At 52.3% G+C, this 16,251-nt stretch overlaps 1 protein-coding gene across 3 annotated transcripts in view; it reads left to right on the top strand.

The window, feature by feature from the left end:
* TUBGCP3 (tubulin gamma complex component 3) overlaps positions 1-14,054 on the top strand; it is a 60,238-nt gene extending 46,184 nt beyond the window's left edge. For 2 of the 3 annotated variants that reach the window (XM_082675961.1, XM_082675962.1), the window contains exons 18-22: positions 3,082-3,170; positions 3,296-3,427; positions 6,613-6,753; positions 10,743-10,859; positions 12,968-14,054. In XM_082675961.1, coding sequence (XP_082532087.1) covers positions 3,082-3,170; positions 3,296-3,427; positions 6,613-6,753; positions 10,743-10,859; positions 12,968-13,126 — 638 coding nt within the window. In that variant the 3' untranslated portion in view covers positions 13,127-14,054. Of the gene's footprint in view, positions 1-3,081; positions 3,171-3,295; positions 3,428-6,612; positions 6,754-10,742; positions 10,860-11,787; positions 11,829-12,967 lie in introns of all 3 variants that reach the window. The other variant, XM_082675963.1, reaches the window with a different exon arrangement.
* The last annotated feature ends 2,197 nt before the right edge of the window (positions 14,055-16,251 follow it).

Here is a 16,251-nt window from a genome sequence, read left to right on the forward strand (position 1 = left end):
TCAAGGTTCTGGGTAAAGAGATTCAAGGGCTGTTTCAGGTGTAAGTTGTATTTTTTAGGAGTTAAAGGACCAAAGTATACCTTGTGAATTCAGTCTCCGTATCAATTGGGTTCATAGTCGTTAGAGCCTTACCTGGGCAGTGAGCAGTTCCGAATCCGTCAGCTCAGAGCACTTGCTCTCTCCCGTGCGGAAGGGAAGCACTGTGGTGGTAGAGGGAGTGCAGGCTTTACCGCGTGAGTTATTTCACCAGATCCCTTTTCAGGAGGCAGTGCCCTCGGGCCCCTTCACTCTCAGAGGCTTTATCTTGGGAGGAGGGTGCATTAAAGATGCTGTCCTCCGTGCTCCCTTCAGACTGGAGAACAGATCATTTTTCTAGAGTGAAAATACATTTGGTAGTACTTGAAGACTATGAAGAAAATAACACACATTTTACCATTGTTGCCAAATTTGCCTTTGGTCACAGAAACCTTTTGAAAAGGATGTGAGTGAAATAGTCAAGACATAGATGATGCAGATTGTCTCCTTAAAGTTTGAGGATCGAAATGATTCATTCAGTAAATAACGATTGGCCTACTCGGTGCTGCCCGTTCTTGGTATCCAGTGGTGGATGTGACAGAAAGGTCCCTGTGGTCAGGAAGCGTCTTGTCTCGCAGGCAAGCTGGACGTGTCAGCAGGCACTTAGAGCGCTTTGATCGTCGTTTGAAGTGGGGAAGACCAGGTGCTGTGGGAGTACGGGAGGGAGACCCCCACCAGGTGGTGTCATAGGACGGAGGGGCTCCCGGGCTGGCATCTGGAGGTGAGTGCGTTAGACGGGAAGAGTGGGGTGTGGGGGAGGGCCGGGGGCCGGCAGAAGAGCGGATTCAGAAGGGGGGCTGGGCCAGGTGCAAGGGCCTCGAGGCCCAGTGAGCCGGTGTGACTTCAGTGCAGCAGGGGCCAGGGAGGCTCCGCCCCGAGGGCTGAGCTTGGAGGCCAGCAGACTGGCCCACCATGACGGTGTGCAAGCGTTATGCAGCCCGGGGAGCCTGCAGCCTTGGGGCTGAGAGCCGTGGGGTGGGAGGTGTGGCCAGGGTGGACCCCTGGGCCTCTGCTTCCGGGCATTACGGGAGGAGCGGGGCCGGGCTGCCAGGTCAGGCTCACCTGTGTGAGATGTTTTTAAGGGTAAATGGATCTGCAGCCCAAGACAGATCTGGGCAGGAGGAAAAGACTTCAGCTTAGGTGATAGTTAGAGGAGACCCAGACTGCACAGAGCAGTGAAACCTGGAGTCGCACTTCTTCCCTGATGTGTGCAAGATTGTCCTGGAGCCGGAGGCTGGCAAGTGGCCGCAGATGTGCTCTTGCCTCTGCACTGACCCAGGCCCCCGGGCAGCGCTCAACGTTCTCAGGTCATCCGCCGGGAGCCGGGATGAGACCTACCGTTCTGCCTGCGATCTTAAACTTTCTTTGGTGGGAAAATGTCAGGCTGGGTTAGTGTAAACTGCAGACCCGTCTCACGAGGCTGGGAAACAGGCTGCCCCCGTTTGCTGTGAGTGCGGGCAGAGCCGTGCCCTCGGAAGTGGTGAGGTTGTGCTGGACGAGGCCTCAGAGACGCTGGGCTTCCGGGAAAGTTCCACCCGAGGTCTGTGATGACATGAAGAACAGTAAAGAAACAGACCCTTCCACACGGGGTTTCTAGACTATTTCGTATCACAGACCGTTTCATGGAACTTTGCCGCTCTATGAAGAAATCCCATCACACTGAGAAAGATCTGGAGAATCGGACTGGCACGCGCCCACATGCCTGTGGGATGTTTGAATGTACACGGACGGCTCTCCCCGGGGACTGCCTGGCGTCGGGGGGGGGCAGCCCGCCGTTCCAGCTCTGGTTAAACCCCAGATGGAGTTGCACACTGGGGTTACTTCTCTGAGAAGCTTACCTAAACCATAATGCAGATGAACATGGCTTAAAACAGCACGTTCTTACGCCTTTTTACATTGAAAAGTCATTTTAGTTAAATAGACTTTGAGTGCTACACTAGAGGTCTTAGCCCCTCTGATGGTTTTAGGAGGAGGAGTACATCCTTCACTCTGGGCTTACGAATGGAATAGGAAGCTTAGAGCTGTCTTTCAGAAGAACGTTTACCACATTCACGGATCGCAGATTCCTGACGGTACGGGGGCGGCAGGCTTTGGGGCCTGTGCCGATCTTCTGAGGTGACCGTGCTGTTTCTTCCCTGGCCGAGGAGGGCCTGTTAGACAAGCCAGAATCCCCACAAGTGTCTCTTAGTCCTCAGCTTGTAGAAAGCAGTAGTTTTTCAAGTATACAGCACCACTGTTGTTTTTTTCACACCTGTTCATACGTCGCTCCGTCATTACTCTTTGAGGAAGGGACAAGAATGATTTCTCAGATAACCGCATGCGACAAGTGAGTTATCCAGGTAGCTAATTGAAGGCCCTTGGAGCGGTAACAGAAATATGTCCAGTCTGACCCATATTAAAGTCATTCCCCCAATGGAGCCTTCAGGGACAGTAGTATCCCATAATAGTACAGCGGAGTCTCTGAACAAAAATGAAAAGTCCAAGCAGAGAATGCTGCTCCCTGGTGACCCTCCAGCCTTTTCCTGGTTTTATAATCTCACAAAGAACAGGAGTGGAGTCTGGGCCCTGCCCACCCCCTCCAAGTTCATGCTTCTCTCAGGTGACAAGGTCACATGCGGTACTTAAGGAAATGTCATTTTTGTCGCCAAATAGCTAGGGAATAGTAAAAGTCTCACGCACAGTAGGCAGACTGACTGTAAAGAAACCATAAAATTGAGCTTATATTTATTCAAATTCTGTAAAACAGAATTTCTCTACTCTTCAAATACAGTTATTTCATTTTATGCCATTTCTTGTTAGATCCTTATATTCCGTAAAGTAATCTGTCACTGCGTGATTGGGTGGCTAAGTACGTGTTTACATAGCACAGAGATGGACTCTGGAAAGGCGGGTTCCTGCTTTAGGGATCGAGAGTGAAAGTGAGGGAGTTTGGGGGAAGACAGCTGGCAGGTGGCCAGGAGGGCAGGCTGTGCTGGTGTCCGACGGCGGTGTCCGGCTCTCTTGCAGAATTCTCTGGGGTGCTGCACCACTGTCACATTCTGGCTTCCGAGATGGTCCATTTCATCCATCAGATGCAGTATTACATTACATTTGAGGTACGTTCGAATCAGCCCTCGATTCTGGTTGAGATCATCCTGTCTCAGGCCGTCGTGCTGTGCTTCGTAGAAGGTGCTGTGCCAGCGTGGCGTCAGCGCCTCCCTCAGGCTCTCGTCATTTCCAGGTGCTTGAGTGCTCTTGGGATGAACTTTGGAACAAAGTGCAGCAGGCCCAGGACCTGGACCACATCATCGCCGCGCACGAGGCCTTCCTGGACACCGTCATCTCCCGCTGTCTGCTGGACGCCGACTCCAGGGTAAGACGAGAACAGACGGTCAGCCAGTCCTTCCCTTGGGCTCGTCCCCTGGTGCGGCCACAGCCCTGGTAGCCGGGACAGTCTTGCTGTTAGTGTGATGTTTCCCCTCAGGGTTGGAGCAGTAGTGCTCAGGTGAGAACGTGCCTTGAACTGGGCATGAAAGGATGAAGACTGGTGGCGCCCATCCACCTCCTCGGGTGGCAGCGATGTCCTCGCGTGCTGCTCAGGGGGGAGTCGTCCTGAGGGATGGCAGTGCGAGAACAAGCATTCAGAGCCCATCCCTCAGTTCAGGGGGTATGGGCGGAGGCCAGGCCTTCCGGAGCCTCTGGCGGCAGAGTCAGGACAGGCTGTCTGGATAAACCCCTGCTTGTTTGGGACACTCCTTCCTGTAGGCCCTGCTGAAAGTTGCATGTTCCGTGTGGCAAGTCTTCCCGGAGCTTAGATTTTATTCAGAGATCTGGGAAAATGAGGAACACTTTGCTTTCACTTGAGACAAATGTGAAGTAGGAAGCAAAATTTCAAGTACATTTTTGACGTTAAATGTGCGACTTTAAAGACGTTTCAGGATCGCAGAGGGCTGCTTCCCACTAAACCTCCACCCGCTGCAGGGGTCCTTCTGTGGGAACACGCTGTTCCGTCTGATTTCTTTTTTAGTAGACGCTTTAGTAGATATTTGCCAGAAGCGTGTGTGCGTTTGCACTCCCAGCAGCAGGTGCGTGAGAGTCCGTTTTCCTGCAGCCTCGCCAACAGAACATGTTGTCATACTTTTAAATTTTTGCCAGTGTGATAGATAGGTGAGCAATTGTATCTTAGTGCTGTTTTTTTTTATCATTTTTTATAACATCTCTATTGGAGTATAATTGCTTTACAATGGTATGTTAGTTTCTGCTGTATAACAAAGTGAATCAGCTGTACTTGTCTGATTTTTTTAGTATATCTGGTTAGCCATCCATGGCTGGGAAAACAGGTATTTTGATATGCCAGATTTCATTATTAGAGAATTATTGATCATGTGTGCTTCTTTATAGATGCTTCAGATCAAAGATGCTTCTATATAGAATGTTTTATAAACATATTGAAACAGTGGCACAGGAGTAATTTAAAATACTTGGAGCGTAAGGAGAACTTAGGAAGCGCACACCTCAGGGCTTTCAGCCTCGATCACTGCACCTCGTCTGTATCAGGCTGGCGCTGTGGGCAGGTCCTGTCAGGGGTCTGCCTCCTGACACGCTCATGTTCAGTCCGGGTAGATGAGTGTCCAGGGCCCGACCTGATGGGCTGCGGGCGTTCGCTGCCAGCATGTCCTTGTCCACTCGCACAGCGCGGGGCACTGCGGGCAGGTGGACCTAAGGCTCCGTCCTACTTCTCAGCTTTTGACCCCGGCGTTCCCGTGTTTTGAAAGGGCACGACACCCCTCTCTCTTCCCTACATTTGTGAGAATTAAATTGTGTGCTGCTCGTAAGCCGTCACCATAGTGCCTGGCACATGTGAGTTGCTACTGTTTTTAAACAATTAAAAGTCATCTTGTGTGTGTGTGTTTTGCAGGGAGATTTACAATCGTTAGATCTAATGCTTTTTAGAAAACGTGTGAAGGGCTGGGGGTTGTCCCCAAGCTGGCGAATCAGGAGCACACGCACCTGCCAGTGGCGGTGTCTCTGCCCGTTTGCACATGTGGAAGTTCCATTGTAAACAGCTAGAGGCCACGCTGCTCACTGCTAAAGATGTCTACGGGGATGAACAGGATCCAAGCGAGAAAATATTTTCGCCTGTAACGTGATTTTCTCATGATAGTAGATGTTTACGTGTGAGTTGGTCCTGGCTAAATTCATGGAAGGAGTCGTGTGCTGAAGGCCTTAATGATCTTTTCTGAAATGGTCCGTCTGCTGAGGGTTTTACTTTTAATTTGATGGTTTATTTAAAGTAATCACTAGAGGGTTTTTTGTTTTTTAAGAAACCCAATATATAAAACAAATTAAGGCAGTGTGTTATTGACATAAATTAAATGTATTTTTCTTACGTCACTTAGTAAGAAAAACAAGGCTGTTTGATACACGTAATTTTGAAGTTGGAGGTTGTGACAGGTGTGTGTGTACATTTTCGTAATTTCTGCTTGTGCATTCTTGAGAGAAATCCTGAGTCACACTGTAAATTGTCGCAAACCGGTGTCAGCACAGAAGGCACTTCCGTCGCCGCCCTGTCTGAACAGATTGCTGACAGCAGAAGCACATGTTGCACTCTTAGCTTGGAGTAAACAGCAGTAAGTCACCCCAGCTCCAAAAATAGTCAATTTTATTTGACTACAATAAAGAAACAAACTAGAGGAAATAAATCCTTGTTAAAAAGTCATCTCCAGCTTTTGTTTTGATTTTGTGTTACGGCTGAGGCCCCACCAGGAACAGGCAGCTCTGAGCCGAGCTCACTGCTTGCTGTCCACGAAAGACCCCGTGGGTGTTGGCTCTCATGTTACCTTTCAGCCCCCTGCCCCTTCCCCTCCGCCGGTGTCGTGGTGCTCGCCGTACAGCCTTGGGTTAGGATGTGTATGGTGCGTGGATATCGTTTGGTGTACATACAAGACTGTGCTGTGGTCTCCTTTCCGTGCCGCACTAGAGAAAGAATGCATGACCTGCGGTAGGTGTGTGCCCTGAGGGACCCTGTGAATTAGGGAGACGCACTGTCGCCCTTGGTTTAAAACCATCCTTTCATTCCTGGTGTAAAGCATGATACCTTTTTCTAAAAAACCTTGCAGGATTTGTTTTTTGTACTTTTTCAAGAATTTCCTCTCTCATATTCTCCATGTCTGGTTTTGGTATGTGCCACCAAAAAAAAAAAAAAAGTGTTTCCATCCTTTCCCCTCGCTTTCTGATCCTCGAGCAGTCCCGCTGCGGGCGCAGCTGCGCGCTCCACACTGTGGAGTCGGGCAGCACCTTGGGTTGCCGGGTCTCAGTGAGGATGGGAGGTGATTCAGCGAGAGCCTGGGCTCTGACTGCTTGCTGTTGCTATGGTGATTCAGAATTCGCGTATTTGCCAGGACCGGGTGTTCAGTCAGTGTCTGCTGATGCATGAATGAACAGCTAAAGAGCGCCTTGAGAATTTCACTAAGTGTCAATATTTTATTTGAAAAACTTAGTAATAAGCGTGTTGGGGGCTCTGTTCATGAAAAGAAAAAACTTGTCCTCTCTCCCCAGGCACTTTTAAACCAGCTGAGGGCCGTGTTTGATCAAATCATCGAGCTTCAGAACACTCAAGATGCCATCTACAGAGCCGCCCTGGAGGAGCTGCAGAGGCGCCTGCAGTTCGAGGAGAAGAAGCAGCAGCGTGGAGCCGAGGTATGGTTCTGGTGCTGGTGGGCTTGGGCTCATCCGCTTAGACGGTGAGCTGTTGCCGCAGTGATTCCCAGCGCAGCAGACTCTGCCGCTGAAATGTCGCTGAGGCTGTGGTCGTAGCCGCGTCCGGCTGGGGTCCTGAGCGGCTCTGGACTCTTTTACAGGGAGTGGGCACCGTCACTGTCCTCAGCTTTCAAAATCAGGGAGGGCAGAGTTCACGGGAAGCTCTGGTCTCTTGCCAGCGTTCCTCAGTCAAGTGTCGAGACGTTCGTCTGCGTCGGTGTCTCCGCTGGGTGGTGCCCGACTCTGCGTCGCTCTCATGTGGAGCTGGCGGGCACATGTGTACCCATGGGAACCGGGTTTGTGCACGTTGGCTATTTTCAGTCACCTTACTGAGTGGTTCATGTCCTTCATGATCTTGAAGTACAAAGATTTATTGAATGAGTTTGAGTCTTTATGGGATGTCTTGTATTGGATATAATCTGTACAGTCTTTCACTTTTTCAAGATGCTTATTCTTGGGGTGGTGACAGACTGCTCAGTTGATGCGGTTGGATTAGTTTTATTGTTGAGTATTCCCTTACAGTCTGCGTTAGAGGATCGTTAACTTGGAAGGGACACAGAGCATGCGTGTCGTGCCTTCAGGGTGTTCTAGGGATGGGTGTACTGCTCACTTTGTTTGCATTGCCGGGAGCAGGGGTTTGTGGCTGAAATGTCAGAGTTGGCGACCCCCTGCCCCCGGGGCCTCCCGGCTGGGCCCGCCCAGGAAGCCTGCGCACCAGGCGGACTGAAGGCCCACGACCCCGTCACCAGCTTTGTGCCTTTGCTGACTTGACCTCTCTGAGACCAGTTTCCTGGTTTGTAGAACGGGAGTGATAATAAACAAACAGACTCCCCTGGAGCTCCTTACTTTCATGTGCTGGTGTATGTCAGCTGTTAAGTGTCCAGTGAATCCCGCCATGGCCGTGGTTTCTCAAACTGCCCACTTGCCCAGAGCTCTGCCCTTCTGGGGAATCGCTGAGCTGGGAGTCTGCGCTCTGGGGGCGCCCAGGCTCACTCCCCAGACTGTTACCCGTCAGCACCTCGGAGCAGATCTGCCTGATAAGGCAGGTTATTCAGTGTGTTTGTTCAGACGTGCTCGGGATACGCGGGAGAGGCGAGAGCTGCGAGTGTACCCGAGGAGTGGTTAACGTTCGCGAGGCAGGGTGATCTGCGCACTGTCATCAGACCTGAGGCCCCTGCAGGCTGGAGGGGCTGTGCAGGACGGCTCGGAGGGCCCAGGGCGCCTGGTCGGGGGCCTCTGCCCGCCCCTGCCGCAGCGTTCCGCACTGCTGCTGCTAGGCAAGGGCTCCCAGGCGCCTCTTCCTCCTTCAGTCCCTGCCCTCAGTTTTCTGCTTTCTTCCCACTTCTCAAAACCGTGTGTGATAATATGTCCAATTCAAATTTAGGGCTAAAGGCCTTTTCTTTCTTCTTTTTTCTGTCTCACAATTGGAAATCTTGTTTTCTAGCAGGAGCTCACCCAGCTCTTTGTTCTCTGACTCCACCTGCCCCCCCCACACCTGTACACACCTGTACACACCACTCTCTCAGAACAGGCATCTTGACCCTCCCCCCACAGTGCAGCAGCCATGCGATTTCCCAGCCACGTGTCCGCTCCTGCAGGGTGACCTCCCTGAAATAGCTATTCCCGTAAGGTTTTGCCACCAGCTCAGTACCCAGTTAGATTAATTGGTTTCATTTTTGCTTTTAATTATTAGCAATAGCTTTTATTTATAAAACAAAATTGAATTTAACTATGTAAAATCGTTACCTGGCTGCAAGTACAGGACAAAGTGTTTGGACGCAGCCGCTGTGCTGCTGACGTGAACGTGCATGTCAGCCCAGCTGTGACGCGTATGCCGCATTGTGACACTGCATCATGCTATCCACTTAGAATTCTTGTGCTTTTTTATATGTATATACTACAGTAAAATAGAATATTTAAAAATTGTGTTCGAAAAGACAAAAGGTGGTAGGGAAAGGATAGAAAGTAATATAAGTTTAGTAATTACTTCATCTTTTAAAACCCAGCATCAAGAGGTATTTTTTAAAGCTCATGAAGTAAGTAAGACAGGTGTACGTACATTAAAGATACAGACGTGGAAATAACGTCTCCTAAAATCAGGCCGCAAGAAGGGGCGCTCATCGTTCGCCCTCAGGCTGGTTAACGCTGTCTGAAGAAATGGAGCACAGGGACGGCCCGCTGTGTGAAGCTGTCCTTTTAAAGGCAGCCGCTGAACAGACTTAGAAGCCTCCTGGTTGTCAGAAGAAACACAGACCATGTGGTAAAAGAGGACCACCGTCAGGGAGACCGGAAAGCGTCTTGCTGGTGAGATGACAGTGGGACCAGACGTGTCTGTCCTGTCAACAGAGGCAGCGGGGCTAAGCCCACCGCATGAAAGCAGAGGCCTCTGGGTAACCTCTGGGCTGGGGCTGCCCTCTGGACCCATCGCCTGCTCGCCGTCTGGGCAGACCTGCTTGGTCGGGAGGTTCTGAGACAGAAGAGACAGGACAGAGTGGAAAGGACGGACGACGCACCGGGCACTGAAGTTGTCCAGAGGGAAGCAGCTTGCCGTCGAGGGCACAAGGCAGTAGAGAGGACAGGGCCAGCTTGTGATGGAAGATGGGGTTGCGGTGAGGTCCCGCCACGGAGGGAGGGCCGGAGGGGCGCTAGAGGTGGCCCGTGTCTCTCAGGCTGCGGAGCCCCAGGACGCGATTCTGAAAATGCGCAACCCTCATGCCGACGGAAATAAACGGGGAGAGAGCCACCCAGACGCCCGCTGAAGCCGCTGGGGAAGCAGCGAAACCCGGAGGCGGCCGGGCAGCAGGAGGTGGGCCCCGGTGAGATGAGGGTGAGCGTGGACGGAGGGCGTCCCCGGCCCAGGGGGAGCAGAACAAGCCGGGCACCTCCTGGGAGGCCGTGGGGGGAAGACAGACACACCGAGGCGGTGCGGAAATGCCGCCTGCTGTCTGGCTCAGACCCGTGAAGTCAGCCTGCACACGGGAGGGAGATGAAGGGCTTTCTCTGGACAGAGGGCAAATTCTAGGCAGAGCAGTGGCTCAGCAAGGAGCAAAGTTGCTTATCAGCAGCTCTGCCACAGGAAAGGGAGCGGCCGGACCTCGGCGGCGTGGAGAGCGCTGTGCTCGTGCGCCAGTTCAGTCACAGGGAGGGAAGTGTCCAGAGCCTGCTTGGGAAGCTCTGTGAAGTTGACACCAGATGCGAGAATCTTTATCCCAGACCTGGGTTGTACATGTTGATGGAAGAAGTCTTACAGAAAATACAGGGGAAACATTTAACAGAATATTGAGAGAATAATTCACCAAGACTGGGGTTTATTTAAGGAATGCAGGGGTTCAAGAGGTCTATTCATGTAATTTGCCATGTTAATTGATAAGAAATGATCCTGTGATAATTCCTGCGTGTGCTGGCTGGAAAGCAGCTAGTCAGCTTCACCAGTGATCGAGAACTGTCCTTACATGCATCACGGCTACGGGAAATGGTAAGAACCGTTCCCGTTCAAGTCAGGAGTGAATGCAACGTGTGAGGGTGCCAGTGCTTTGAACCGTCGGGTTCAGTTTACAGACACGTAAAGTATCTGCACTGAAATACGTCCAAAATGACAGACAGGTACAGGCTGTTTATTATAGCATTGTTTCTACTAGCAGAAGACTGGTGAGCTGTGAAGAATCGTCTGAATTGTGGGATGTCACAGTGTTAACACTGGGGCTGATGAACATTACTAAGAACAGTGAGGGAGTTCTACGTGTACTCGTGTGTTGATGTAAAATACTTCCGAGGTATGTTATTAATTGAAAAATGTAAGCTAGAGAGCAGTTTGGCATCAGAAAAAGATCATGGACGTTTCCAGCGGCACAGAGGGGTGGAAGTCAGCGCCCCGCCCCCCAGCGTCTTCCATCCGGAGTCTAACCCGGCTGCTTCTCTCTCCCTCTCAGGGCCAGTGGGGGGTGACGGCCGCAGAAGAAGAGCAGGAGAACCAGAGGGTCCGGGAGTTCCAGGAGTCGATACCAAGGCTGTGCTCGCAGCTGCGCATACTGACACATTTCTACCAGGTGCGTGTCCAGCGACAGGGTGCCGCCCACGTCACGGTAACTGACGCTCGACGCCAGATGACGGAAGGGGCGTCGTTCCAGCCGGTCCAGCCTCTGCCGCTGGGTGGGAGTCTTGCCCTCGGTGCTGTCCGACCTCTGGTGGCCCTTCCTTCCCGTGGCTGCTCTGGTGGGTGCGGCTCTGCGGCCCCCTCCTCTGCGGACGTGCGGGCAGCGTGCGGGGAGCGTGTGGGGAGCGTGCGGGACGGGCCTCAGGCTGCTGGGCCGCGGAGGCCACACGCTCTGCTCTGCTTTGTCTCTTTTGAGGGTTTGGTTTCTGATTTCATGTTTCTCAAGGTGATGTTAGTGCTGGAAATAGAGATGAAAAGATTTTATGAACCCCAGACCTTGAAAACTTATGTTTCTGTGCCATGTATTCATTGGTTCATTGGTTCAGAATTCTGACTGAAACGCCACAACCCTGTTCCGTAGGCATCTAGTTTGCTTCCCAAGGTCCTCACACTTTTAGTTTTGAATTTCTCTTCTGCATAACTAAGGGGTAAATTTGTCCCTTTTGTAAGTGGGCTCACTTTGGCATTGGCCTCCTGTTACCTTTCTGTTGAAAACACGTTTCATGAATGGTGGTAATGACTGGTTTATGTCCAATGCAAAAATGTATCTATTGGGCGGGTGTTTTGATGATGAAGCGCTGTCTTGACCCAGGTCCTGTATGTGGTGTGGGTTCATAATTCTCAGAAATGGGTGCCTCGTGGTTACGTTCGTGCTGTTAATTAAGATGGTTGCCCAGCTGCAGAGGAGTACTCAGTAGCTTAAAATGTGTCCAAGTGCTGATTTCTGAAAGGACAGTGGTGGTTACATGTTTTCCCGGTAGAGTTAATACAGTTTTTAAAAAGTAACCTTAATGTAATCCCAGCATTACTTAACATTACAGCCTTGTAAATCACTGCCGTTCAGACTTCTTTTCCTGATCACGTAAGTCCTTTGCTGTCTTCTTTGTGTCGGTGGCTGAAGCACTATAGAGTCTTAACAGCCATCCGTGCTTTGCTGCTTGTGAGCGGCCCTGGGCCCGGCCCCGCGGGAAGGCATGTCCTCACGTGTCCAGGTGGAGGCGTCCTTCGTCGGCATGTTTCAGTTTCGCGCTCGCGAGAAGCCCTGGCGGTGTTTTGAGCAGCGTGGTTCCTTAGGGACTTTCTCCCAAGTCCTCCTTACCCAGAGAGATGGTGACATGCGCACACGCACGCAGGCAGTGTGTTCGCTCAGTGTAAAGTGACTAGTGTCGCATACACGCGTCTGCACGCGTCCCAGCTCCCAGGAGCTCCACCAGAAGCAAGGGTGGGGGGCAGTGTCCACCTCGAGAGTTCGGGAAGGAAGGACAAGGGTGTGTCGGTGACCTTCTCTCTGCCGATCAGAGCTTTCCCGAGCGCTTCCCCTGAGCAGGTGACGGTCAGCTGACGTGAGACAGGCGGGGGGGGGGGGTGGCAGGGATGGGAGGTGTCCTCAGTGACTCAGCGCGGACAGAAGCAGTTGGGAATTCTGTTCTGTTAAAATTGACTAAACGTCTCTCACACCCTGTCGTCGTCTTTGCAAACCCCCCAATGAGGAGGTGATGTGGCCGCACTGTCCGCCCTCGGGGGCAGCCGCAGCCCGACACCCCCAAAGGCACCGGGTCCCCTAGCCATGGTTTCCATCACGTGTCTGTTCCTGGTGTTCTCAATTTGTCCTCCCGTCAGGGCTGTATGATTAAATACTCTTTCATAACTCATGTGAAATATGAAAAGTGTCACACTGAAGTTATCTACTCAAAATTTAAAAAATAGGATGTTTTCCCACCAGTTGCTTTGCTGTTTTGCTCGTTCTTGTAGAACTTAAGGGCAGAAAGGAAAAATCTGTTGGTTAGTTCTTTTCCATGAAATTACTGTTGTGAATTTGCATTTGTGGAAATGAGCATCTCTTCCCCGTGGGGCTGCCCTTGACTAGGTGAACTCTTGTCCCAGGAACAGCCGCTAGGGTGGGTGTTGGAAATAACCCCGGAGGGGGTTAAAGGCGGGGCGGTTGTGTGGGCAGCTCCTTCCTGGACCTGAGATGGGCGTGTGTCCCCTGCGTCTCTCCAGGGCATCGTGCAGCAGTTCCTGGTGTTGCTGACGACCAGCCCTGATGAGAGCCTGCGCTTCCTGAGCTTCAGGCTGGATTTCAACGAGCATTACCGCGCCCGGGAGCCGCGGCTCCGCGTGTCCCTGGGCGCCAGGGGCCGGCGCAGCTCCCACACGTGAGGCCCCGGCCCTGCCTCAGGGCGGCAGGTACCGCTGGAGGCGTCGTCATGGAAACGCTCGCATCGCATCCTCGGGGACCGCCTGCTGCCCTCGATCCTGGCAACCTCCACAGCCCGGCGTCGGGCGGCGGCAGAGTCGTGCTTTCCTACGTTGGAGTTGAATATATTCGTAATATCACTACGTTAAAGAGGCTGGCTTGCACTATTCAAATTTATTTTTCAAAGTCTTCATATTTAAAAGATACCACACGTTGTTGAGGCTTTTAAGCTCTCCGTGATATAATTCATATTTGTCACTTTTTGAAAAAAACCACGGTTTCTTTTAGAGAAAATTAGGGTGATGGATACTCATCAGTTAGGATGGTAACATCGTTGCTGTTTCCTCGGCATCCTCTTCAGAGGCAATTTTTGTTAATGTCATCAAATTACATTGAAACCAAATGTCCCTACTAAAGAAATATAGAGAGCATTTTATTTTGGTTTTTAGTGTTGTAAAATATTAACCTCTGTAAGGACCTTTCTATCAGTGCATTTACACGTGTTCTTTTTTTCTCTTCCTTCAAAGTTTACATTTTTATATTTAATTTACTCTCAGATAACTTGGAAAATAGTGTAGAAAAAGAGCAGGAGTGACGTAGAACAAAACATCCTGAAGCCTAGATTTCTTGAACCATCAGCTGAATCACCATGTAAATATGGATGACTAAGGAAGGTAATGAAGTATTTTATTTTCAAGATTCTGAGAAGCATTGGAAAGAAATTGTCTTGAACCATGAAGATTTCCTTTCTCCTTGCCTATTTTTTCATTGTAAATATTTATATACTACTGCCCAGATGCTGGGGGGACATTTTTTGTAAAAATGTCATATCGAGTCATATCTGCCTTTATCATGTTGCGTAAGTGAAAACTTAGAAAATTAAAAGCGATTATCTTTCCGATGTGTTGGTTCTTTCCTGATTGTCTATGAAGAGACATAGTTCACTTGCCAGGTTCGGGGGCTGGGGGTTGGCAGAGTTCGTGCTTCACTATATGAATTATTGAATCAGTGAAACCAAGACATCAGACCGTGTGCAACTTCCGGTGCAGATCCAGAGGGAACGCCCCCCTCGCCGCTTGCGTGATGCGTCCTCTCAGTTTTTACCCACGTCCGATTCCTTTGGGTGCAGAGTCCCTGTACAAGAAAAGGGGCATCAGGGGTGCTGGCTGTGCAGAGATGGACCCAGGGCGAGGGTCGGAACTTCTTAGGATATACGTTTAACTTGAGTTTAAAGATTCATACGATCAGAATTTTGAAGCAGGTTTCTGTACTGCAGAGCTTCCCAGAAATGACGATGTATCGTGTATCTCCCGGAGAAACTGCCCGAAGCTTTTTGACCTTGGAGCCTGCTTTTAATTTATCTGAAGCATTTCTCCAGAGGTGACTCCTCAGTAGAAGCCACTCTAGAAAACGCCACTCTAGATTTGGGGACAGAAATGCCCTTTGACTTAGGAGCCATCAGGTAATCAGGCTGAGTCGTGGGTTGTGGAGTCGCTTCCGACAGGAGCCCGGACCGGGCCGGGTCGAGGGGCTCACTCAGGAGGGGCTGTGGGCCTGGAAGATGGGGGCGCTGACTGCGGAGGGTCAGGCAGCCTGTCACCCCCGAGCAGGGTCTCACCAACCAGAGTCGGCAGCGGCTTCGGGGAGCGGGGGGCTCCGTGCTGGGGTGGGGAGGGGAGAGCCCACTGCAGGCTGAGCCATCTCTGGAGGCAGGTGCCCCGCGCGGCCCCGGGAGGGCAGGGCCGCCGTTTCACCCAGAAGGTGGTAATCATTCTGAGCTTTAGGTAGCCGCGGCTGGGGAGCTGCGTGCAGGGCCCGGTGCACGAGGTTCGCGGGCCTGCGGCCGTGCACTCAGTGGAGAGAAGCCCCTGCCCGGACCCCCGCAGGCCCAGCCGTCCCCCCGCGCAGGAGGCCACTTGCCGAGGCTGAAGGCCGAAGGCCGTCCTCAGGCTCGCAGGACCTGCCACCCTCCCGCCTGCTGGCTTAGCCTTGGACCATGTCGCCAGCAGAATTCCCAGCATGTGATTCTCTCTCGCTGGGGAGGATGCGTCCTGCAGGCTTTGCAGGGCAGAAGGGCACAGCCAAGCTGAAAATCCCACTTGTTGGGAAAAGAGCCCTTTGATCAAATAGCCACGGTCACACTCAAGTTGGGTCACGAGGCACCACAGCCACGTGAGGGGCGAGCGCGACCGAAACCGCAGCGGCAGCAGGGGTGTGGGGCAGGAAGGCTGGGACGGACCCCGGGGCTCCCGGGCAGCGCCCGCGCTTCGCTTTCCCTCCCCTCCAGCTGCCCCAGAGGTGTTTCCATTGCTGTGGTTTTGCGGGGTGACCCAGGTTCAGGGGCTGAGGTGGCTGAGGTCGCCAGGCCCGGCCAGAGCGGGCCGCCAGGTGCTAAAGCTGTGCACTGGGACCTGGGCCCCCGGGAACACTGGGTCAGATCCTGCCGCCTGCCTGGAGAAGGCGCTCGGGGCCAGGGCCCTGCCGCTGCAGCCTCCCCGCCGGCCTCGCCCAGCTCCGCGGGGGCTTGGGGCGCAGGGGGGCGTGAATCACACACGGCTCTGCGCTGAAAATATGCCTCTGCTTTCCAGAAAACTGAGTCAAATGGTGTGAAGTTTGACTGACTGATCATCGTTCTGTGGACGTGTTGCCAGGTGTCTCTTCAAGAAGAGAAATAAATTTGTATCTCTCTGCCTTTATTCCGGTTTAAGGTTTTAATAAAAATGCAGCCAGGGAAAATCGCGTAGCAACTTGCGTGGAGCCCAGATTCATGCTGCCGACAAGCACTTTCGACTGGCTTTCTCACACATTCTCTGGTTTCCACCGGAAATCTAACCCCCCCCCCGGGGGACGCCAGAGAGCCCGACAGCCTGCATCTGTCCCCACCGGACGTGCGCACCAGCCTCTGCCGTCAGAGCAGCCCTCAGCTCATCCCTCTCTCGCAAAGCTGGGCTCGTGTCGTTGCAGGGCCTGCGGGTCCGCTGCCCGCGGGGATGCTTGGACCAGGGGTGGCCTGTCTCAGCCTCCGCCCACACCTGACGGGCCGCCCTGTCCTGCAGCCTGTGCTGCCCACCCTACCTGGCGGAGAGCT

This window comes from Grampus griseus, assembly GCF_964374135.1.
Source record: "Grampus griseus genome assembly, chromosome: 18".
Lineage (NCBI taxonomy): Eukaryota > Metazoa > Chordata > Mammalia > Artiodactyla > Delphinidae > Grampus > Grampus griseus.